We start from the raw sequence: 25,829 nt of genomic DNA on the forward strand, positions 1-25,829 counted from the left end.
GAACAAACAATTCAAAAATTTATATGGAACCAAAAAAAGCCGGAATAGCTGCAGCCATCTTGAGAAAAAAGAACAAAGTGGGAGAGATCACATTACCGGATATCAAACTGTGCTACAAAGACATTTTAATCAAAACAGCCTGGTATTGCTACAACACCAGACATATAGATCAATAGAACAGAACAGAGACCCCAGAAATGGACCCATGCCATCATGGAGAGTTAATATTTGACAAAAGAGGCAAGAACATACAGTGGAGTAAAGAAAGTCTCTTCAATAAGTAGTGCTGGGAAAATTGGACAGCTACATGCCAAAAAAATAAAACTTGACCACCAAATTTCATCACACACTAAAATAAACTCAAAATGGATAAAAGACTTAAATGTAAGTCACAAAACCATAAAAATCCTGGAAGAAAACAGAGCAGTAAAGTCACAGACATCCCACGTAGTGGAATTTTTACTGATACATCTCTTAGGGAAAGAGAAATAAAAGAAAAAATAAACATATGGGACTACATCAAACTAAAAAGCTCTGCACAGCAAAAGAAAACAGCCTCAAAATACAAAGGAACCCCATGGTCTGGGAAAATATATTTGCCAAGGATACACCTGATAAGGGGCTAATTTCCAAAGTGTACAAAGAACTCACGCTACTCAGCAAGAGGAAGACAAATAATCCAATTAAAAAATGGGCAAAGGACCTGAATAGACACTTCTCCAAAGAGGACATACAGATGGCCAAGAGACATATGAGAAAATGCTCAACGTTGCTAATCATCAGAGACATGCAAATGAAAGCACAATGAGGTATCACTTCACACCTGTCAGAATGGCTACCAACAAAACGAATGACAAATGCTGGAGAGGGTGTGGAGAAAGGGGAGCCCTAGTACACTGCTGGTGGGAATGCAGACTGGTGCAACCAGTATGGAAAACAGTATGGAGGTTCCTCAAAAAATTTAAAATGGAACTGCTGGGAGTTTTTTTACTACTTTGATTTCATTAGCTGTTATCTGCTGCCGCGTCCTCTCCCAACCATGTCGTCTGACAAAATCCGGACGTGGAGGGGAAGCTTCAAGGAAGGCGTCTTCTGAGGAGAGAACATGGCATGTGGGTGGGAGTAATTGGCTTAATGGGACTATCTCTTCTCCTCCTTGGAGGGGGATTTTGGGTCGTAAAATCAATAGCTAACCTGGGAATGGTAAACAATGTTCTCACTTCTGAAGAAATACCGATTTCCCCAAGTCCAGTCACTATCACATGTGCCGGATGCTTTAACAAATTGTTATTAGAAGAAGCTAGGAAAACTCCCCCTGGCGCCCCCAATAAGGAATTCATGGAGGAACTAGAGAAAGCTGAGCTCATGCAGCCACCTATCCTCAAGTGCCTCCGCCTGTGATTGCAAGATTAGTCGAGGACAAGAAAAAGGCCATCGCCCCTTGCCTACTGCACAAGGACCACCCTGGGTAGCACATAGAATAAATGGCAGATTACGGCATCCCCCTAAAAAGGACTAACAGTATGAAAAGGCTACCAGACCCTCCTCCGCCTTAGACAGGTGCTTACAATGAGAACGGTATCAGAACAGTTAATGTAAATGGAAGGCATGTTCAGTATGAGAACTTGCCCTTCATGAAATGCTTGGCAAGGCAGCGGCCACGCTGGTGCTTGCTCCCAAAGAAACAAAAGAAAAGCATTCTTAAGCAGTTAATCAATAGCTATGGCAAAAGGCACTCTGTTCGTAGAAGAAAATGGCAAGAAGAATATAATAGCTTAAGAATAGGTCCATAGTTAAAATATAATCGGAAGAAGTAGTAACCACAGGCAAACATTATATAAAATTTCTGTCTCACAAACTAATATATTACTGCTGCAAACAAAGCCACATCTATCACTGTATAGGTCACTGATTTTTCCTTTCTCCTCTATTCTAAAAAATAAAAGTAAAAATTGTTCCGTTCTGATGAAATCGAAACTTGTATTGTTTAACCTGTGAATAATATTTCTTGCTTGCTAACCGAAAAAATGTAATCATAGCCAAAAAAGAAACTATAAAAGATTATGTTGATTCTCAATAAAGTGAAACAGTGTCACACCACCTCCAAGTCGTGTAGTCTGCTGTCTCCCAGCGCCGACGCCTTGCCCACCTTCAGCACCCCTGACTCCCGCTGCGGCTGGACCGCGGCAATCTGCCTATTCAGGTTTCCTGCCTCTTCTTGATTCAGCTTTGGAAGGCTGTATGCTTCTAGGAATTTGTCCATTTCCTCCATGTTGTCCAATTTGTTGGCATATAGTTGCTCATAGTATATTCTTACAATTCTTTGTATTTCTGTTGGGTCAGTTGTGATATCGCCTCTTTCATTTCTGATTTTATTTATTTGGGTCCTCTCTCTTTGTTAGTGAGTCTGGCTAAAGGAGCATCAATCGTATTTATCTATTCAAAGAACCAGCTCTTGGTTTCATTGATTTTTTTGTATTGCATTTTTAGTCTATGTCATTCATTTCTGCTCTGATCTTTATTATTTCCTTCCTTCTACTTCCTCAGGGCTTTTCTTGCTGTTCTCGTTCTAGTTCTTTTAGTTGTTGTGTTAGATGGTTCATTAGATCTTTTTCTTGTTTCTTGAGATAGGCCTGTAATGCTATAAATTTTCCTCTCAGGACTGCTTTTGCTGTGTCCCATAGATTTTGGGTTGTTGCCTGGTCATTTTTGTTATTTTCCATGAAGTGTTTGATTTCTTCCTTGATCTCATTGGTAACCCATTCATTGTTTAATAACATGCTATTTAGCCTCCATGTGTTTGAATATTTTTAAGTTTTTTTATAGCGGTTGATTTCTAGTTTCATAGCATTGTGATCCAAGAAGATGCTTGATATGATTTCAATCTTCTTATATTTGTAGAGACTTGCCTTGTACCCTAACATGTGGTCTATATTTGAGAATGTTCCTTGTGCACTTGAGAAGAATGTGTATTCTGCTGCTTTGGGATGAAATGTTCTGTAAATGTCAATTAAATCCATTAGGTCTAGTGAGTCATTTAAGGTCTGTGTTTCCCTGCTCATTTTTTGTCTTGATGATCTGTCCAATGCTGACAGTGGGATGTTGAAGTCCCCCCCTATGATTGTGTTGCTCTCATTCTCCCCCTTAAAGTCCCCCAAGAAATTTTTTATATATTTAGGTGCTCCTATATTGGGTGCATAAGTGTTTATAAGGGTTATTTCCTCCTGTTGGATTGATCCCTTTAGTATTATGTAGTGACCATCTCTGTCTCTTGTTATGGTCTTTATTTTGAAGTCTGTTTTATCAGAAGTAAGTATTGCTACTCCAGCTTTCTTTTCCTTTCCATTTGCATGGCATATTTTATTCCATCCCTTCACTTTTAGCCTGTGTAAATCTTTTGCTCTCAGGTGGGTCTCCTGTAGACAGCATATATTTGGGTCCTGTTTTCTTATCCATTCAGCTACTCTATGTCTCTTGATTGGGCCATTTATTCTGTTTACATTTAAGGTTACTATTAATATAAATGTATTCACTGTCATTTTTCCTCTTTATGCTAATGTACCTTTCTGTCTCTATTCCGTCTTTTTCTTAGAGAAGTCCTTTTAGCATTTCTTGCAATGCTGGTTTGGTGGTACTGAACTTCTTTAGCCTTTTTTTGTCTGGGAAGTCCTTTATTTCACCTTCAATTTTAAATGATAGCCTTGCTGGATAAAGCAATCTTGGTTGCATGTTCTTACTTTTCATTACATTGAGAACTTCATGCCACTCCCTTCTGGCCTGAAGAGTTTCTGTTGAAAAGTCAGCTGTTAGCCTTATGGGGGTCCCTTGTAAATCACTGCTTGTCTCTCTCTTGTAGCCCTTAATATTTTCTCTTTGTCCTTGACATTTGCCATTTTAATTATGATGTGTCTTGGAGTGGGTCTCTTTGGGTCCCTCTTGTTTGGAATCCTCTGTGCTTCTTGAACTTGTGTGGCTTTCTCCCTCACCAGCATAGGGAAGTTTTCTGTCATTATTTCCTCCACCAAGTTCTCTATCCCTTGCTCTCTTTCCTCCCCCTCTGGCACTCCTATAATGCGAATATTGTTTTGTTTCATGTTTTCCCAAGGTTCCATTAGACTGTCCTCATGCTTTTCAAGTCTGTTTTCTTTTTGCTGCTCTGATTGAGTGATTTTTTTCTACCTTATCTTCTGAGTCATTTATTATATCCTCTACTTCATTGAGCCTGCTTTTATTTCCTTACAGTGTATTCTTGATATCAGATACAGCATTCTTTATGTCTGTCTGATTTTTATGTTATGTATCTATTTTTTCATGTTTTCCCTAAAATCCTCAGTTTTATCCTCTATTGCCTTGTTTTTCTCATTAAGTTCCTTGAACATCTTCATAATCGATACTCTGAACTCTGTTTCTGATAGCTTGCTTAACTCCATCTCATCATTGACCTTTTCTGGCGATATTTCCTTTAATTTGGGGGTTGTTTCTTTGTCTCCCCACTTTGGTAGGTCTTAGTGTTTGTATTTATATATTAGATATATTTGCTGTCTCCCAGTCTTGTGGGGTGAGATTTTGTCTTTTGAGTCCAGTGGAGCCCAGAGTTGTGTTTTCGTTATACTTCTGAGCTCTTTGCTCTAGGCATGTCCCTTTTGTGGGTGTCCCTTTTGTGGTTTCTTTATGTTCTCCTGTTGTGGTTGTGTCTAGCTTGTCTTTGACCAGTCCTTGGGAGGACTCTCCTCTCAGGTTGGCTAACTGTGTGTCTCAGCCCCAACCTCGTCGTGTAAGCTGTTGTATGGGTACTGGCAAGGCAGGACAATACATAACTAAACTTCCAGAAAACACAGAGTATCTTACAAAATATCTTGATAGTCACAATGAAAACAACCCAAGGGAAAATAGAACTTGGAGAGTGAAGGGAGAACACACACACACACACACACACACACACACACACAACTTAAAAAAAAGAGAGAAAGAAAAGTAATGCCGAGAGAGAGAGAAGTAATTGTTTTTAACAGTGGTGAATATTTAGAAAACAATAATAATAAACTAGAATATATAAAATAAAGAAGCTACTGGAAGATAATAGAGGCAGAGAAAAGATTCTGAAAGAAGGTCCAGGAAAAAATTGGGGGAGAGAATAGGAATAGGATAATAGTTGAAAATGAGAAAATAACATAAAAAATAAAAAGAAGAGAAACTAACAACTGAACAGAAAGACAGGAAGACAGAATGGAGGATAAGAAAAGAATGAAAGAAAAGAAGAAGAACACAAAGGGAAAAAAGAAAAGAAAAGAAAAGAAAAGAAAAGAAAAGAATAAAAGAAAAGAAAAGAAAAGAAAAGAAAAGAAAAGAAGAAAAGAAAAGAAAAGAAAAGAAGAAAAGAAAAGAAAAGAAAAGAAAAGGAAGGAAAAGAAAAAAGTTATGCCAATGGATCGAGAGGGGAGAGAGAGATAAAGCCTGGGCAGAGAGGGAGTCTGATAAGAGATTTGGGGGAAACTATAAAGGAAAGCAGTAAACTTGGTTATAATGATCAAGTCTCAGTCATTAAGCAGGGATATCAAGAAAGTCTTGATAGTTGAAGCAAGGATAAAACAAAACAAAGCAAATAAACAAAACAAGAGAAAGAAAACTAAAAACAAGCTAAGCAAAACAAAATTCTTTTATAAAAAAAGCGGAAAAATTTAGTTAAAAAATATTTAAAAAAAAAAATTTTTTTTTAATTATTATAAAATTTAAAAAGAATAAAAAATAATTATTCCCCCTTTGTCTTCTTCCTAAAGGAAAAAGAGAACAAACAAACAAACATGCAAAAAAATTTTTAAAAACCCCAAAACAAAACAAAACAAACAAAAACAACAGAGAAAAAAAAAAAGCCAATCAGGTGGGTTTCTTCTGGGTAGCTTATGTTGTCTGAGGCACACTGTTTTGTGGGCTGCTCTCCATTCTCCTGGGAGGTATTTGTGTATCAGCCAATGTGAGGAGCCGTCTAGGTTGGGCTCTGGTGTCCTTAGGTAGATGGTTGATATGAGGCTCTCCGTGGACCACCTCCTCTTGTCAGCTATTTTGCAACCTTGTAGTTGCCTGGTCTTACTCCAGAGTCTTCTGTAAAGTCTTTAGGGTGCAGGGTGGCTAGTGTAGCTCAGGGTATCACTCCCCTTACTTAGAGGTTTCGCTGTCAGGCACTCACTGTGCGGGAGTTAGTCTCTGCTCCATAGCCAGCTCCTCAGTCCCTACCCTGTCCTCTGATTCTAGCTCCCCAGGCTCTGGCCTGCTGGAGTTTCAGATTGATCTCAGCCTGTTGCCTTTTCTGTATGGGCCGTTTTAGCAGCCTGGGCTCAGTGGGTTCGATTAAAGAACATTCTGGTGAGCCCTTTGCCTGCCCATCCCCCAGTAGGGGTTTTCAGTGTTTCCTCCAGTTCCCAAACAACAGTCCCTGAGAGTCTTATTCTTGTACAGTCCTCCTGTGAGCTGTTCTCCCTTCTCCCTCAGGACTGTGCCCTGAGGGTGTCTCTGGGACCTCAGTGAGCTGGAACCCGCCCCTTTCCTATTGGGGGTGGCGCTCCTGGCTGCAGGAGAGGCAGGCGGGCTCTGCCCCTCCCTGCTCAGCTCTGGTTGGCTGGTCGCACCAGGCCCGCCCCTCAGACCCTCTAGTGTGCAGACCCCAATCCCAGCTTCCACTGGTCTATCTGCAGTGCAGGTCGGGAAGGTGGGAGTCATTTCCGTGATCAGAATTCAAAAACACACAAAGCAACACAAAGGCAGCGTCTGCCCTGCAAAGTCCCACAGCCCATGCACCAAGGCCCCCAGTGGGAGGGGACCCAAAGTCAGCTCCCTGCACCGCTGGTCTCAGCAAAGCTGCAGCTGCTCCATGCGCCACCATGGCACCCCTCAGGGCTGGTCACAGATCCCAGACTCTCCGAACCCGGGAGCTCAGGGCAGGAGGGCTCCTCCCCTCCCCACGCCATGCAGATTCAGTGCTTTCTGGGGCTCAACACAATGCCCCACAGGGAGGCAGAGGGTCCCTTGTGTGGCTGCTCAGTGCAGTACTCTGGTCCCTTACTACTCGGGTGCCACACACTTTAGGACAAACTTTCCTATTGTCAGCGCCCTGACCATTAGCCCTGACCATTAGATGCCAGTCGCTACTAGAAGCTTTGTCTCGCTAGGAAGGCGGCGCCTGCAATTAGAGGCTTTGTTTCCTAGGAAGGCGCTGATCCCTCCGGGGCTCACAGCTCCCCTGGGTCCCTCTGCCCTGTGCGCGGGGCGCTCCTTCCCCTCTAGTCTCTCGGGGTGTGGGATCCCCGCTTTTGACTGCCATCCGCACTCCCGAGGGGAGGGAGCTTTGCATCCTCCAAGCCTCAGGGCTCGGAGCCCAACACAGGCTTCAGGGGGACTCCCCCTTCCTACGACCCCCCTCTTACCGGACTCTGTGATGCTTCTTCGGTGCTCCCCGCTCGCACTCCGTCCACTCAGGTATGTTTCTCTGGTTTTTCCAAGCTGGCCACGTAGGATTTTAAGAGTAAATCGAGTTTGTGGCTGGGACCAGGGGCGCTCTGCTGCTTCTCACAGGCTACCATCTTCCCTCAGATGGTGCTTTTTGTAATGTAACTAGCAACTCATTGCCAAACCCAATATCATGCAAATTTTATCCTATGTTTACTTTTAGAAGTTTTCTAGATTAATATTTTATATTTAGCCCAATAATCCACTTTGAGTTACTTTTTGCATAAGATAAAAGGTATGTGATGATGTTCATTTGTTGCATATGGACTTCCAATTGTTCTAGCACCATTTGTTGAAGACTCTATTTTTTCCAATGAACTGCCTTTGTCCAAAATCTGTTGACTATATTTGAGTGGGTCTATTTTTGGGTTCTCTGTTTTATTCCATTTATGTATTTGTCTACCCTTTTGCCAATACCACACTGTCTTGAGAACAGCAGTCCCCCCTTATCTGCAGGGGACACATTCTAAGACCCCCAGTAGGCTCCTGAAACTGCAGATAATACTGATCCCTATAGATAATATGTTTTTTTCCTATACATACATGCTTATGATAAAGTTTAACTTATAAATTAGGCACAAGAAGAGAATATCAACAACAATAATAAAATAGAACAATTATAACAATATACTGTAATAAAAGTTATGTGAATATGGTTTTTCTCTCAATCTCAGAATATCTTATTATACTGTATTCACCCTTCTTTTTCTTGTGATGATGTGAGATGATACAATGCCTATATTATGAGATAAAGTGAGGTGAATAACATAGGCATTGTGACATAGCATTAGGCTAATATTGACCTTCTGACCACATGTCAGAAGGAGAATCTTCTACTTGGGGTGATCCTGGATCATTACATCAAAAGCAGATGATGTGGATGGTTGGGGATCCTTGATCCTTGTTTTACCAAAACCTTTTGGAAGAACATTGTAACTGGAAGTGGTCGTCTCCTTCTTAAAGAAAGCACTTTATGGCTTCTCTTTGGCATGTCTGAATTGCCAGCATCACTAACTACTCTTGTGCTCTGGAGCCATTATTAAATAAAATAAGGGTTACTTGAACACAAGCACTATGATACTATATTTTGTCAATCTGATAACGATGATGGATATGGGTGGGTAGTGTATACAGCATGGATTTGCTAGACAAAGGGATGATTTATGTCCCAGGCTGGACAGAGTAGGATGGTATGAGATTTTATTACCCTACTCAGAAAGACGCGAAATTTAAAACTTATGAATTGTTTATGAATCTTTCTCTTTCTTTTTCTTTCTTTCTTTCTTTCTTTCTTTCTTTCTTTCTTTCTTTCTTTCTTTCTTTCTTTCTTTCTTTCTTTCTTTCTTTCTTTCTTCTTCTCTTTCTTTCTTTCTTTCTTTCTTCTTTCTTTCTCTTTCTTTCTTCTTTCTTTCTTTCTTTCTTTCTTTCTTTCTTTCTTTCTTTCTTTCTTTCTTTCTTTCTTTCTTTCTTTCTTTCTTTCTTTCGTCCTTTCTTTCTTCCTTTCTTTTTTTCTTTCCCCTTCCTTCCTTCCTTCCTTCCTTCCTTCCTTCCTTCCTTCCTTCCTTCCTTCCTTCCTTCCTTCCTTCCTTCCTTCCTTCCCTCCCTCCCTCCCTTCCCCTTCCCCTTCCCCTTCCCCTTCCCCTTCCCCTTCCCCTTCCCCTTCCCCTTCCCCTTCCCCTTCCCCTTCCTCCCTTCCTCCCCCCCCTCCCTCCCTCCCTCCCTCCCTCTCTCTCTCTCTCTCTCTTTTTTTGTTAATCCTCACCCAAGGATATTTTTCCCATTGCTTTTCAGAGAGAGTGGAAGGGAGAGGGAGGGACAAGAGAGAAAAACATTGATGTGAGAGAGACACATCTATTGATTGCCTCCCACATGTGTCCCAACTGGGGTGGGTATCAAACCTGAAACCCATGTATGTGCCCTTGACAGGGAATTGAACCCAAGACCCTTCGGTGTGCGGGCGATGCTCTAACCACTGAGAAACACTGGCCAGAACTATTTCTGGAATTTTCCATTAAATATTTCTGGACCACAGTTGACTTCAAGGAACTGAAACCACAAATAGCAAAACCACAGATAAGGGAGGACTACTGTACTGTAGCTTTATAGTATCGGGTAGGGAATTTCCTCCAAAATGTTTTTATGTTGCCAATTATTTTAGCCACTTTAGTTCCTTTGCCCTCCTGTATTAATTTTAGAATCAGCTTGTCTTTATCTTCAAAAAATCCTGATGAGATGTTTTTATTGGTATTGTGTTTAATCTATAGATCCATTTGGAGAGAATGAGTGTATTTACTATGTTTAGTCTTCCAGTCCATGGACACAGTATATTTAGTTCTCTGATTTCTTTCAGCAGAATTTTCTAGTTTTCAGCATATAGATCTTATACAGGTTTGTTTTTAGTATTATACCTAAATGTTTTATCTTTTTAGAACTATTATAAATGTTTACTTTTTATTTTAGTTTTGAATTGTTCATTGCTTGTTTATAGAAATATGATTGTCTTGTGTGTGTTGACATTGTCTCCTTTAAATTTGATAAATGCACTCATTAGTTCTAGGAGGAATTTTGTAGATTTCCTGGGATTTTGTACTTAGACAATCATGTTGTCTGTGAACAGGAACAGTTTGATTTCTTCCCTTGCAATCCATATGCATTTTATTTCCTTTTTTTCCTCTTACAATATTGACTAGGAGTTCCAGTACTATGTTGAATAGGAATGGTGAGAGTGGACATCCTTGCCTTGTTCCTGATATTAGGAAATCATTCAGTCTATCAAAATAAAATATGTTAACTGTAGGAGTTTTTCCTTTTTGAAAATATATTTTATCTGGTTGAAGAAGTTCCCTTATATTCTTAGTTTGCTGAGAGTTTTCATCAGGAATGGATGTTGAATTTTGTCATCTTACAATGTTATACAATGTTCTATTTTTTGCTTTCTAGGATCCAGCATGTTCTAAATGACTCAAAAATGCAGAAAAACCTATTATATTTACCCAGATAATTACCATTTCTGTTGCACTTCCTTCATTCCCGGCATTCTTAGCTTTGTTCTGGTATCATTTCTTTCCTATCTGAAGAAATCTTTTAGCATTTCTCTTAGTGAAGGTCTGACAGCTATGAATTCTTAGTTTTTCTTCACTGAGAAAGTTTTTATTTCACGGTCTTGGATAATGGATATTTTAGCTGGATATAGAGTTCTAGGTTGACAACTCTTTTATTTCAGTACTTAAAAAATTTTGTGCCACTTTGTTTTGGCCTTTATGGTTTGTACTAACAAATCTGCTGTCGTTTGAATTATTATTGTTCCCTTATAATAATGTGTCATTTTTTTCCATTTACCTTCAAGATTACTTTTTCATGGTTTTTAGCAATTTGATTATTTTGTGTCTGAATGGATTTTATGGTTTTATCCTATTTAGGGTTTACTCAGCCTCTTGAATCTCCGAGTTTATATTTTTCATTAACTTTGGAATCTTTCGGTCATAATTTCTCAAATACTTTTATAGGCCCTTCTCTTTCTCCTCTCCATCTGGAACACCAGTAACATGAACATTAGTCTTTTTTTTCTACACAGGCCCATGAATCTCTTCTTTTTTTCAATATTTTATTTCTCTGTTCATATTAGATGATTCCTATTAATGGATCTTTGAGTTTACTGACTCCTTTCTCTATCATTTCTCTTCTGTCATTGAATCCATTCAGTGAGGGTTTTTTTGTTATTGTACTTTTCAGTTTTAAGATATCCCCCCCACCCCTTTTTCCTTGCTGCCTTCAGTATTTTATTTTTGCCTGATTTTCTGCAGTTTGAATTTGATATGTGATTCTTTTAACAATTTTATTTACCCTGCTTGGTGTTATCTGAGATACTTGGTTCTATGGTTTGGTTTCCATCACTAATTTTGGAAGATTTTGGCAATTATTTCTTCAAATATTTGTTCTTCCCCATTCCCCTTCTGATACTCTACACATATATTACACTGTTTAATAGTGTCCCAAAGATCTTGGATGTCTTGGGGTTTTTTACTCTTTATTTCCTCTTTGCATTTCAGTTTGTATAATTTCTATTGATCTATCAAGTTCGCTGATTTCTTAGCTGTATCAAGTCCACTGATGAGCACATTAAAGGCATTCATATCTCTTTTTTCTCTTGCATTTACATTTAATTCTTTCTTATACTTTTCATTCCCCTAATGAAATTACCTTTCTGATCTTGCATGTTGTCTACCTTTCCAATAAAGCCTTTAACATAGTAGTCATAGCTATTTTAAATTCCCTGATAATTCCAACATGTGTGTTATAAATCAGTCTGGTCCTGATGATTTGTATCTTCAGAAGATTTGTTATCTTCTTGCCTTGATTCTTCCCTTTGTGCTTTTCTCTGGAGACAATTTATTTCTTGCATCCTTTAAAGATATAGTCCATTATTATTTTACTTGATTTTTTAGCCTGGTAGTGGGTAATAGGGGACTAAGGACATTCTATGCTATTCCGATTAAGCCTAAGTCTTAGACAGGCTTGTCCTAAGTCTTGGAAGTGTAACCTTCCCAAGTGTTCCTGCCCCCCCTCTAAATATAATGGTGGGCTTACTACGTATTCCTACTCTTCCTAGATTAGAAAATTTTTCCCATTTTTCTTCTCCAGCTGTATTGAGTTTCCACCAGTGCCCTCAGTTCGTGTTGCCCTTCCCTCTGAAGATTGAGGCTTATTTTCCTTAGCAGAGATAGAGAAGTTTGGTCTGGGCAGAGTTTCAGTGGTGTTGGCCACTCCTCTCTACCAGCTTCACTGAATTTCCACCAGTGCTCTCAAGCTACGGTTTTATTGACTTTCCCTGTGATGATTAAGACTTTTTGTTCCATAGGGTATGTAGGGAGAATGGGCTGGGGAAAAGTTCAGCAATGGCTGTAGTTTTGTTTCCCAACCCAAGCCAGAACAGGATATCTTTCTCGGGTTCTTCTCAGTCTTCCCTGTCAGCACTTGGTGGAATTCCTAAGGGAAGTCTACAAGACTATGCAAAACCACCTATGTCTGCACCCCAGGGTCTACACATTCTTACACTAGCCCACAGCTAACATTTAGCAATTCCTTAACCATTTTAGCTGAATTTCTTATGAGTTTATATGTTGTTCAGTTGTATCTATGAAAGATAAATATCTGGGCACTGTTGCTCCCTGCAGATGCTTGACTCTACAGATTTTGGGTTAGCTGTTTGCACTGCAATCTCAGTATTCTGATGAATTCAAGAGTAGTCAAGTAGCAATTTCCAGGGGGTTTTATGTAGTTATAAAGGTGGGAGAGAAGGTCCTTCCAATTCTACATCCCTGAGCTGATACCAGGAGATTGTGTGAATCTGGGGATAAGCTTTTGAGGCTCTGTTTGTCTTCCAGCAACCATACCCCAGTTTACCAATTCCCCCACAATGGTGATTATGGTGGGTTTACCCGCTCGAGGAAAGACTTACATCTCTTCGAAGCTCACCCGATATCTGAACTGGATAGGAACACCAACTAAAGGTAAGCCTCTTAAACCTTTTGTTATATAGGCCCCCTATAGGCTAGTGGCTGAAAACAGAGTAAGGTAGCATGCCTCAGTACTAGGAAAGTCTCAATAATTAATAATATATGGACTATTACTGCTATTGCTACTACTATTACTACTACCACTACCACTACAACTACACTTTTATAAATTTTAAAATTTCTTGAGCACATACTCTGTGCCCAACCGCATGCTAGGTGCTAGGCAGGAAAACCAGTAAGATTAAAACTCTTTCCTAAAGGAACCCATTTTGGCAAGACCACAAAACAACTCTATGAGTCGCAGACTATTTTTATCACTATTTCTTTATTACACATTATTATTATTATTATTTTAGCATTTCATCACAACCTTAAGGTTTTCTTCAAAACTTAGCAGCATATGGAATCAAGCACATCGAAGCTACAGGTGGAAGGGACCCACACTTGGATGAAGGTAGCCTGAGGAGTGAAGCAGGTGAAAACTGCAGAGCGCAGGGCGCCCCAGTTTTTACTAAAGCTCGGCACCTTAGCTCACCTCGTCCCTCCGAGTCCAGAAGGCGTCTGCTCCCTCCCAGCCTGTCCTGAGGTCTGAGCCGCCCGCTCCCCTCCCGGGCCGGAAGTGGTCCTGCCTCTTTCCGCCTGCGGAGGGGTCTCCCTCGCCGCCGGCACCCCCCTCCCGCTCCCCACGTCCCTCTTCACGTTCTCCTCGGTGTGCTCTTTTCTGCTGACTGCCCTATTCAGCCATCAGTTTCCCGGCTCTGCAGTTGATGTCTCCGTCCCCCGGCGTGTATGCGGGATCCCGCTTGACTCCTCTGTTCCCACGCAGAGCAGCGAGCTCCTCTGGGCTCCCACACAGCCTGCAACAGCCCTGTCGGTGCCAACGCGGATTCCACGGGGGGGGGGGGGGGGCGCCGGGGTCTCTCCCCGGGACCTCCTCTGGGGCACAGGGCACTAGGTCACATCTATTTCTGTCTCAAGGATGACAAGATTGAAGAAAGACTGAAAGGTAGGGTGCCCCACAGCATACGCAATTCAGAATACAAACCGTACATGTTAGAGAGCCTGCCGAAGGTTTCCACTGAGTCCCTGATGGCTATGCTGGTGCTTTCAAGGAAAATCAACACAGCTGAAATTTCTTATTGGGGCCATGGTCCTCCCTTACTTGTAGACCAGGCAAGTGGTTAGACGGCTCTCCAGGTCTCCTAGGCATCATTGACTCACTGAAGCATTAGTTACCTGTGAGCACACAGCTGTGCCCAGGCCCTGTTGGATGTTAGGCTAACAGGGACAAGTGAGGGAGGATTCCTGTCCTCAAAGAACTCACATCTAGTCTCAAGTTTCCAAGACCCCAGGAAGGAGGAACTATTGTTATCCTTTCACAGCTGATGAAATTAATGCCTGGGAGGTGAAGTGCCCTGTGGAAAGGCACATGGGCAATGAGTGACAGAACCAGGATATGAACCCACATTCACATGATTCCAAAGGCTGACGCTCACTGTGCCAGGGCTCATGCTTGGCTCTGCTCGTGGGAAGGGAAAAGAAGCCCACATTGGCCCTGTACTCCCCTTTTCTCCACTCTCTTCCTCTCCTTTCTCTGGCCCATCCCAACACCCTATTTATCTGCGCTCCTCCCCCCCCCCCCGAGTTTCCTCCCCTTTTTCGCCCATTTCTTCTTTCCCTTCATGTACTTTCTCTGACTCCCTAGTGAAGGGTTTCCCAGTGCTTTTCCATGTGCCGAAACCCGTGCTAGGCACTGGAGATGCAAAAACGGATGAGATTTGTACCCTGTGCTTGAAGAGTCCTCCGTGTGGTTGGGATGCATAACAGTACTTCATGTCACCTAGGAATCCCAGGTCAGGGTACTGAGGGCCTCACCGAGGAAGTTACAGACAGGAAGGCAGTGGAAGCTTCCAGATGAGGTATGGTTGAGCTGAGTGCTGTGGGAGACGGACATTTGCAGAAGGGAAGGGGAGAAGGAGCAGTCCTGGAGGCCTGCAGGCTCAGAGGAGCCCCTTCTGAGTGTAGGGGCACGTGACTCAGACGTGGATGGGTCTCTGCCCTAGTGTGCCTGCTCCACTCCACTCCATTCTCACAGAGGCTAATCAAAGCCATAGCTTTCAACAACAGCAGACCTCAAGCCTCAGGCAATCCTACAGCCTCAAGAAATGTGTTAGCAGGGAGCTGTTGTTCAAGGACTGTCACAGTGGACTGTCTCACCTTCTCCCAAACATGTCCTGCCTTCTGTCATTGCCATACCTTTGCTCAAGCTGTTCCTCTACCTGGAATGTCTTTGTTCCCCACGCCCACCTGTAAAAGGCCTGCCCTCCTGAGAGGATTAATTCAAATGCTGCTTTCTGCAAGAAGCCTCAGGTCACCCCACGTTAACTAGTCTTTCCTTCCCCCTTACTCTTTTGCATGGTGCTGTCGGAGCACTTAACAAACTGGGTGAGAGCTCTCTGTTTACTGGTTTACTCTCTGTCCTACCTGGTGGATTCTGAGCTCTTTGAGAGCCTTATCACGCAGATCTGGTTCATTTCTGAGACCCCAAAGCTCGTCCTGCTTCACGGCGTGAGCATCAGGAAATGTTTATTAGTTGAATGAACGAAACATTGCATTACCTCTTTGCCTATTATCCCCCTTTCCTTTCCCTCCCTCCTCTCTGGTTTTTCACCTTCACAAATGGGAAATATGGCCTAGAGAAGGCATAAATTTAGATTCTTTGTCGGGATACAGAAAAATGTAATAACATTGGACTACGATTCAGCAAGCCCATACTAGTTCTGACTCACTGTTTGACTCTTAGTGATTGGTTTTACTCCCTGGATCTCAGTTTCTTTATCTCTTCAGTGGAGTGGGGCAGGAAAAGTGTTGGAGTTTATAATAAAATAAAATAGTGGAAAGAAAACCAGCTTAGGAGCCAAACAGCCCTGGGTTTAAATCCTAGCTCCCCACTAATTAACTGTAAAAGTTACTTACTATCTTTGACCTTCAGTTTCCTCATTTGTAAAATGGAAATGGTGATTTCCACTTTGCAGGATTGTTGCAAACAGTAAATGATCTGGTAGCCAAAATTTGAATGTTTATAAGCACATTATGTAGGTACAAATTATACCTTCTTCTACCTCTAAAATCTCTCCCAGGAAGGACATGTTTTTTTGTTACTGAGAACTTCCCAAATTCTTCACCAATGTTCCCTGCTTTCAGTATTTAATTTAGGTCAGTATCGACGAGAGGCAGTGAGCTACAAGAACTACGAATTCTTTCTCCCAGACAATATGGAGGCCCAACTTATCAGGAAGTAAGTACCTAATATTTTAGGGAACTGTGCTGCCCCCTGGCTGAGGGAAGGCTTTGTTCAGATGATGAGGGACTGAGACAGAGCCACTAGGGTTAGCAAGGAGGCCCTCTAGACTTTCAAAGGATGGTTCAGACAGCCCTTTTACTATGTTACCCAAAGCCTGTTTCTAGTCATAGCCATCCCCTGCTTAAGAACTTTAAACAGGCTCTTACTTCTAACAGGAAAGAATGGAAACTTCTCAGTCTAGCATTTGAGACAAGAGTCTCAATACTTTGGCATACTTCAGTCTCTCCCAACTCATTTATTCAACCTCAAAGTCTCCTCTGCAAGACTGAGCACATTCAGAAGAGAGCCTGTGTCTCATTTACTGATCCATGCCCTCATAATAGAACCTTGAAAAGAGTAATCACTAAATAGATTTTTACCAAAACCATAAATACATTGCCAATGTCATACCTGTGCTTTGCACTGTTACCCATGTCAGTAATGCCTTCTACTTCACGAACCATATACTCAGACTTTAATTGGGTTCAAGAACCAGTTCAGCTTGAGCTCTATTAGCTCAAGGGTTGGAACCTTTATTTAATATTATGGCTTCTGTCATTATACAATTTTGGGTATGCCACTTTATTCCTGCCCCTAAGATGTACACACAGAGTTGTTTTCACCTATGCTTGTCATGATGCCTAGAACATAGGATATCTTGTGTAGATGTTTAATAGGTGAATAATTTAATCTAGGACATCTGAGAGATGGTGCAAAAGATACTACAGAAAAAAAAAATGAGAGGAACCAATCTTGAGGATAGGCCTTTTCTATTTCTTTCTCCATCTTTTCCAGGAGGTTTGCTCTGGCAGCCCTGAAGGATGTCCATGATTATCTCAGCCATGGGGAAGGTCATGTTGCGGTAAAGATCTGCATTGTTCCCTAGGGTTTCTGCTGGGATGGAGAACAGCTCATACACATTATTCTAAGTGCTTTGTACATATTAATTTAATTCCACCTTACCTCATGAGATGAGTATTGTTATTATGCCCCATTTTATATCCTAGAAGAATGACACATAGAGAGATTAAATAATTTCCCAAAATGGCACAGTATATAATGTGTCAGGACAGAACTGAAATCCAGGTTGTGTATCTCCTGAATCTACACTGTTAACTACTATACCTACCACTCAACTAGAATTTAAAACTACAGTTAAACATTTTTGAGTTCTGAGATTTACCTAAACATCTTAGTAAATTTAATCTCATAGACTTTTGAGATAGGATTTGCAAGTTCTAAAAGGAGAAAAGATCCTCAAATATGCAAATTGTCCCATCTAAGGTGCTGGGGATAGGGAGTTGCTTCCTATTCTTAAAAAGCTCCAAAGTGATAGGGAAGGAAGAATCCTCACCTAGGAGTTGAGAAACCAGTTCTAGCTCTGTTGTCAGCAACTCTTGGTGACCTTGGTTAAGGCAAATCCTCCCTCTAAGGCTCAGCTACTTCCCATGTATAATAACCCTAATAAAAACCTACAATTTGTCTCTTGTCTTATTATACCTACAGAGTCTGCTACATGTTGGGGTACATAGCGGGGCTCAGTGAGTACTTGAAAAATTGGTATAGGCCAGTTCCAAATCCTTCCTATCTTTCATCACCCAGTCCAAGTTCTACCCCCTCCTGGTAGCACTTCACTTAGCTAAACACAGGGATGGTCAAAGAGTAGGCATTCTATCAGCACCATACTCACAGTAAACCAATCTCATCATCTGCCTCTAGGTTTTTGATGCCACCAACACTACTAGAGAACGACGGTCACTGATTTTGCAGTTTGCTAAGGAACATGGTTACAAGGTACAGTAACACTGCCACTCTTATCTAGAGCCTACTGATCCAGCACAAATCCCAAAGAAAGGCAAACCAGAGGACTCATAGATCCCAACTCAGCTACCATAGACTCAACATTTTAATTTGGTTAAGCTGGCTTTCCAGATCATGGTTAGAAGCAGCAAAACAGAACAGAACAGGAAAGGAGAGGTGCCTTGTTAGCAACGAAGATGATTTCTGACAGGCTGACACGGGGGGGGGGGGGGGGGAGGCAGTGAGGAAAAAGGAGATAGAACCACTACAAAAAGCATATATAAGAACTAAAAACCAGTAGACACAGCAGAGGAAACCATTAACAAAAGGGGAATAAAAAACAACCTGCTGAATGGGAGAAGACAGTTGTGATATATTTGATAAGGGGTTAATATCCAAAATATAAGGAATCCATACAACTCAATATCAAGAAAACAAATAATCCAATTAAAAAAGGGGGTAGTGGACCTGAATATATATTTCTCCATAGGAGACATACAGATGACAGACAGACATGTTAAAAGATGCTCAACATCACTAATCATCAGAGAAATGCAAATCAAAACCATAATGAATATCATTTCACACCAATTAGAATGGCTATCATAAAAAAGCCAAGAAGTCCTGGCTGGTGTGGCTCAGTTGGCTGGAGTGTGGTTCTGTACACCAAAAGGTGGTGGGTTCGATTTCTGGTCAGGGTACATACCCGGATTGCTGGTTCGATACCTGATGGGGGCATGTGAGGGAGGCAGCAGATCGATGTTTCTCTCTCACACCAATGTTTCTCTCTCTCTCTTTCTCCCCACCTCATATCAATTTAAAAAAATTTAAAGCCAACAAATAACAAATGTTGGTGAGGATGTGGAGAAAAGTGAACTTTCATGCATTGTGGGTGGGACTGTAAATTGGTGCAGCCACTATGAAAAACAGTATGGAGGTTCCTCAAAAAATTGAAAACAGAATTGCCATGTGACCTAGCAATGTCACTTCTGTCTATTTATCCAAAGAAAACAAAAACACTAAATCAAAAAGATATATGCATCCTTATGTTTATTGCAGCATTATTTATAATAACCAAGATATGAAAGCAACCTAGTTGTCCATCAATGGTATATAGAGAGCAACTGGGTTCTTAGAAAGACATGATGCTCCAAGAGGAATGTGTATATACATATATACACATACACAGCAGAATATTACTCAACAATTAAAAGAATGAAATAGTGTCATTTGTGACAACATGGATGAACCTAGAGGGTATTATACTAAGTGAAATAAGTCAGACAAAAAAGATGAATACCATATGATTTCACTTATTTGTAGAAGCTAAAAAAATGAATAAGTAAAACAGAAACAGACCCCTAGATACAGAGAACAAACTGTTGATTGCCAGAGGGGAGAGGGGTTGGGGAGATGGGTGTAAACAGTGAAGGGGAATTTTTAAAAATTTTCTATGCAATGAAAGAAAGAACAGAGCTGCTCCAGAAAATGACCATTTTAAGTGAATTAATTAGATGAATTGGCATCAGAAGAAGTGAATTCAGATGAAATGGTATCAGGTGAACTAAATCCCCATCACTACCTTAGCATGCTACTTACAAAAGACTGTCTATCCCTCTTGGAGCATTATGTCTTTCTAAGAACCTAATTTATTTTGTAGACATTACTTATAGGATCCCACTTTTTAAAAGACAGTAAAAATGCAAAGCAACAATCTGGAGCCATTCAATTTAGAGCCAATCTGCCTCCTAAAACTCTAAATCCTAAAAGCACCACTGTATGAAATTATGTTGTCATACATGCCTCTAGGGATGACTCAGAGCCACTGAGAAGGGGTCAAGCTCCTATCAAACAATTCCCTGCTGGAAATCTCTCTTCTGTTTCTCTTATAGGTGTTTTTTATTGAGTCCATCTGTAATGACCCTGGCATCATTGCAGAGAACATCAGGGTAAGGAGCCCCAGCTACCTTTCCTCCTTACTTAGCCTTAGGCTTGGATCATGCCTAAAAATAGCTCTATAAGATTAAAGGAGGCATTTTCCCCCAATATTCTCCTCCCACTTCATATAGGAAACATTCTCTGACAATTGTGGCCTACAATTTTCCTATGAAATTAAATGAAGCCAACATATATAGAGTTATTAATATGCACTAGTCTCCAAGCTTTCATTGTTTATTTTCACAACAAACCTGTATGTCAGGAATTGCTTCAGTGTTGGAAACGAGAAACTGAGGTTCCAAGAGGAGAAGTGACTTGTCAGGGGTTTATACAGCCAGAAAGAGGTAGAACTGGGACTAGACCTCAGACTTGGCTATCTGCCTTAAAAGCTCCTTATTCTGCCCCACAAATCATATCACAGCTATCACTGCTCTTAGATTCTAGGCATGTGGTCTAGAACTAGATCACTTATCACATCTTATTGTTTCTTATTTCATCAAATTATTGGAGCTCAGGGACACACGAGACCTTAAAAGTCATCTCCTTCAACCCTCCATCAGATACTTGGAATCTCAGCTAAATGTTTGTCTAGGCTTTTTCTCCATACCTCCAGTGACAAGAGGTTCATTGCCTTCATCAAATGCAGCCCAGTCAAGCTGAAATCCGCCTCCTTGTAATTTCCACTCATTTGGTCCTCTTTTTGCCTCTAGGGCACAGAACATGTCCAATCCCTCTTTTTCCTCTATATCTATCCATCTACCCACCCATTTATTGATTCAACAGAAAATGAATCCATATACTTGCGCTGAGCCATTCTGGGTATTAGAGACAGAAATGGGTGGAGAAGAGTCTTGCTCTTGTGCTCACAGTCTAGTGAAAGAGACATGATTCTGTGAGATCAATGCTAAGAGGAGGGAATAAAGGAGGCTGTGGGAGCACAGTGCTGAGGATCTAACTTTGCATGGGAGGGGAAGGGTATATCAGGAAGGCTTCTCAATGAAGGTAATAGCTGACCTGAATCTTGAAGAATGCATAGGAGTTTGGCAGGCAAAGAATGGGAAATAAGTGAATAGCATATACCAAGTGTGGCATCTCCAGGGAACTGTAAATAGCTTAGGTTGGCTAAAGCAAAGTGTGTGGAGGAATAGGGGAGTAATGGGAGACGAAGATGAAAAAATCATTTGGTGCCCAATCAGGGCAAGCCACTAAAATATTTCATACTTTGTCCTAAATTATATGAGGAAATGGTGAAAGGTTTTAAGCAAGGGAATTCCATGGTCAGACGTGCATGTTAGAAATACCCTTCTGGCTACTAGTATGGGGAATACATCAAAAGTAACAAGATTTTAGACAGTGATAAGTCACAAATGTATCATGAACATTCAGACAAGAGAAAATTAAGGCCAATTGAAGAGATATTTAGAAGATAAAATGGAGAGGATTTTGGTGCCTGCTGAGAGGTGGGGAATCTTAGAAGGGAACACATCTAGGATGCCTCCCAGATTCCTTTTAGGCTCAGATGACTGAGTGGATGATAGTGATCACTGAGATGGGCAGAGAAGGTAGGTATTAAGGGAATTGGAGATGCTAGCCCTTCAGAAATCTAAAGCCAACATGCCATATTCTCCCAGTAAACACTAGATACATGCAAGCCATTAATCCCTGGCCAAGATCTCCTGTTCCTCTTCTTCAACCATTTCTCACATTACAATTTCCAGTCCTCTTATAAACCTTCTAAAAGTGTGTGCTCTAGAATTGAATATAATGTAACATATCTTGTTTGACCACACAGAGATATAAGTAATAAAGAATCACACAGTCTAGATTTTCTTCAACTGACTCATTTCATAAACTTGAGCAAGACCCTTTCTTCAAGTCTCAATTTTGCCATCTTTATTATAAGAGATGTAGTACTCAGTGATCTCTAAAGGCCCTTCCCAAGGGCACTGTCAGAGTCTCTGTCTCCCACGGTCCCTCTGTCCTTCTCCCTTCTCCCAGCAAGTGAAACTCGGCAGCCCTGATTACATAGACTGTGACCGAGAAAAGGTTCTGGAAGACTTTCTAAAAAGAATTGAATGCTATGAGCTCAATTACCAACCCTTGGATGACGAACTGGACAGGTAAGAGCCAAGAACCCCAAAGTCCAGGTCTGGATCCTTAGCCCTGTTTGATATCCTGTAGGACCTAGGGAAATTTCTTCCCACTCTGGGCCTCAACTTCTCTATCTGTAACATTAGGAAGCTGGACTTGATTTGTTTTCAAGGGCCCTCCTATCTCTAATTATTAATTTATGTGTAAGGTGTTTACAAGAGGATTGAAGTAGTGCTTTCCTGAGCAATATGGACAGATCAGGGACCTGCTCTCTTGGCGGGGGGAGCAGAAAGCCTCCCTCCTGTCTTTGTTGCTATTACTTTTTAAATGTGTTCTTTACCCATGGATGGTATTTCAGTTTCCAAACATGTTCACCTTCTTTGTTTCATTGAATCCCCTCAGCACCCCTGTAAAGGAGAATGAAATAGGTCTTACACCATAAATTTTCAAGAAGAAGAAATTGAGTCTTAGAGAGCTGAAACCACTTGCCCAAGCTCCCACCGTAAGTCAATGGTAGAGCTAGGATTCTAACCACATATTCTATCTCCTAGCCATGTCTCTTCTTACAATGCCCACGTATACCTCATCAATGAATAAGTATTTGGTCCCTCTGGGCTGTGGTGTACATAGGGAGTGTAAATAAGGTCAAGAGAGGTGAATTCTATCCTCAGGTAGCTTCCATAGTGCCTTGAAGTATGGGAAGATACATGAAAGTTTTGAAACTTTTATTCATAATACTAGATAAAGATAGAGGTGTTAGGTGGCAGTACAGGGAACTCGTAAATTTTAGATATAGGGTGTTCCCAGAGTCCAACCTTTTGGCAAAATGAGTTGTGATGAGAAGAGACTCTCAGAGTCACTGAGACTCTTTGAAACCCAAGTGAGAAGGGTAAGGAGATTTCAAACAGTGAATACTACCCTAAGAAGTTTAAAGAACATCCTTTCAGTTTTGTCTAACCAAAGTCCTAAGAGGTGAGCGTTGTTACTGCCTCACTCCTCAGATAGGGAAACAGAGACCCAGAGCAGGGCAAGGGCTAACCCAATGCCACATATTTAACCAGCAGCAGAATATATACTCAAACCCTTATCTTCAAACTTCCAGCCTGGTTCTTCCCTTCTCACATCCCTAGGTCATAAAAAGTGTCACATGAAGCTTAGATACTCAGTACAAGGGGCAGGACCTTATGTACAATTGTGAAGATTGTTCACTGTGCAAGGACATTTAAGTCAAGGGTATCCTTGCTTTTCTCACCAACATGTGTGCTAGAGTGGGGCTGTTTTTGCCCTGAGGAAAGTGTAACTTTTCAAATTTCCACAAAGGCAGCATAGGGGCTAGCAGCATACAGTGAAAGAAATTTGAAGGGGAGGAGCTGAAGTGAAAGAATGGCACCGAGAAAGCCCTTAGCCTTCAATTTATACTCCTGCAGGTGCTTGGTTAGTATTTGATGAATCAGTTTGGGCATGAAGCTTGGCTTTATTTAATCATTTTTCCATGAACAGACATTTATAGTCCATGCCTCAGGGCCCAGCCCTAAGCTGTGCCCTAGGGACCCAAAGAGGGAAGGTCTGTCCCTGCTCTGATAGAATGACCATTTGGTTGGGGAAGACAATGAGTATGCAGTTGATCAGAGTAGTGAGGATGGTAAAACAAGTGGACTGGAGGAACCCAGAGAAGGAGACCCAGCCCAGCTTGGAGGAAGAGGTCTAGAAGAGCAGATTTACCCAGTAGATAGACTATACATGTGTTTAGGGCACCAGCAAGGCAGAGGCTACCAAAAAAAGAAGAAATAAATCTTGAAATCTTTTAATATTTTATATTTCCAGCATCAAGGTAGTCAAAATAGAAAAAATAAAACCAGAACTTGGTAGGACCTCCTTATACTGTAATATAGTTTATAATTTTTATTTTAAATTATACATGGTGGGGATGGGTATTAGCTACTATAATACTTTCAGTGTGAAGCACCTCCAAATGAGTTCACATGATCCTGGGCTCAAAGAGGTCTTCCTAGAGAGAGTGAATGTACTAGCTCTTGAAGGATGGATGCATAGGAGCTCAACTTTGGAGACCAGGCAATGAACACATTTTCAAGCAAGGAGAACAGCACTTTGTAATGGCCTAGTTAAATTTGAATAAGAGTAGAAGAGTACGGAGAATATTCCAGCAATGGCGTGAAGGCTAGAGTGAAACAGAGAGGTTGAGCACAGGCATGGGACAGTAAGGCGAGGCCAAGTGGGACCAGTGTGTGAAGGCACCTAGAATGTCAGATTAAGCTGAGGAATTTGGAAATTCTCTTAGAGCCACCAAGAATCCAGTGTCAGGAACAGACAGTAAGCAGACAATAGTGCTGTGTCATGTATTTTCTACCCCTAAGCTCTGAGAGTCCTTGGAGAAATTGACCTTAGGCAAATCACTTCCTCTCTCTGTTTCAGTTTCCTCACCCATAAAACAGAGATAATAATCTCTGCTTCCTGGGATTGTTATGAGGATTCATGCACTTTGAAGTCTACATTCCCTGCCAGAAGCCCCCAACATGTTCAACAAAAATGAATGTCCTATGGGAACCGTTGGACATGAGTGACAGGGATGGGCATGATGAGTATGGTGCAGATAGAAAGGCTTTCTTTAGGAATATCAGAGAGGCTTTCTGAAACCCAACTCATCAGTAACTACCTTACCTGCCTTGGGTTAGTGCAGTTAATTCCATTCACTTGGTTTTACTGTGCACACAGGGTTGCTGGTGTGTCACCCCATTGCCCCAGCCTCCCCCACCTCTTTCCAGGGATCACCCTGAACTCCTTATAATAAAACAACGTAGGAATTAATGCCTGGCACAGCAGGTGCCTCAGAAGTCTTGCTCCATGGTTCTAGTCTTTTGGTTAGTCAAAGTCCCCCATTTCGAGTTCCTCTGCAAAGAGGTTATTGAGTAATTTGATTATCATTCTGTTTATAGTTATTAGTTTATAACAAAGCATAGAATTGAGGGGATTAAAAGGGGGCTTTAAGCAAGGACCACAAGTTCCCCATTGATGTTCTGAACCACCTCTGTATTTCCACACCCCGGCACTTGGCACACCTTAGAGTAAGTGACTAGTGACTGTGGAATGGGTGATGAGCATTGATCATGCATTTCTAAGTATATATTCCTAACTGGCCTATGAGCCCCCAAAGAGTAAATGCTGACTCCTCGGCCCAAGCACAATGCTTAGAACAGACAGGGGTGTGTTTGTTGACTGCATGGCAGATAGGGAAAAGACCCAACTCCCTCCCCTTTTTGAGTAAGGAAAGAGACATACAGAGGCACAAGCACACACAGACACAATCTGGTAACTGCCTATAGTGTCAAGTACAATATATCATAGCAGAAGTTCAAAGAACAGAGAGGCAGACCTCAGCTCATGATTTGAAAGGGTGAAGGAGTGGACCAGTCTGGAGCTGCCAGTGAGATGTTGGAGGTATCCAGGGACACAGAGGATTACTGCTTTTCTCCAAGTATGTCAGGAGTGTGAACCACAGAAGGGAGAACCCCAGATGCCTGCAGTATGATAAGTGAAGGTGAAAAGACAGTCTGACTCAAGTTGAGACTGAGAAAAGGACACAGACAGAAATGGTAGCAGGCAGGGAGCTTCTGAAGGTGGCC

General features: G+C 41.5%; 1 protein-coding gene across 3 annotated transcripts in view; it reads left to right on the forward strand.

Moving 5' to 3' along the window:
• Positions 1-25,829, forward strand: part of PFKFB1 (6-phosphofructo-2-kinase/fructose-2,6-biphosphatase 1) — a 59,828-nt gene that overhangs the window by 14,222 nt on the left and 19,777 nt on the right. The window contains exons 1-7 of one of the 3 annotated variants that reach the window (XM_016220606.2): positions 6,976-7,470; positions 12,885-13,010; positions 16,221-16,314; positions 17,155-17,221; positions 18,079-18,153; positions 20,052-20,108; positions 22,096-22,217. In XM_016220606.2, the coding sequence (XP_016076092.2) occupies positions 12,917-13,010; positions 16,221-16,314; positions 17,155-17,221; positions 18,079-18,153; positions 20,052-20,108; positions 22,096-22,217 (509 nt within the window). In that variant the 5' untranslated portion in view covers positions 6,976-7,470; positions 12,885-12,916. Of the gene's footprint in view, positions 1-6,975; positions 7,471-12,884; positions 13,011-16,220; positions 16,315-17,154; positions 17,222-18,078; positions 18,154-20,051; positions 20,109-22,095; positions 22,218-25,829 lie in introns of those variants that run through there. The other 2 variants (XM_016220608.2, XM_016220610.2) reach the window with 2 other exon arrangements.

The sequence above is a fragment of the Miniopterus natalensis genome, chromosome X (assembly GCF_054644295.1).
Source record: "Miniopterus natalensis isolate mMinNat1 chromosome X, mMinNat1.hap1, whole genome shotgun sequence".
NCBI classification, from domain to species: Eukaryota; Metazoa; Chordata; class Mammalia; order Chiroptera; family Miniopteridae; genus Miniopterus; species Miniopterus natalensis.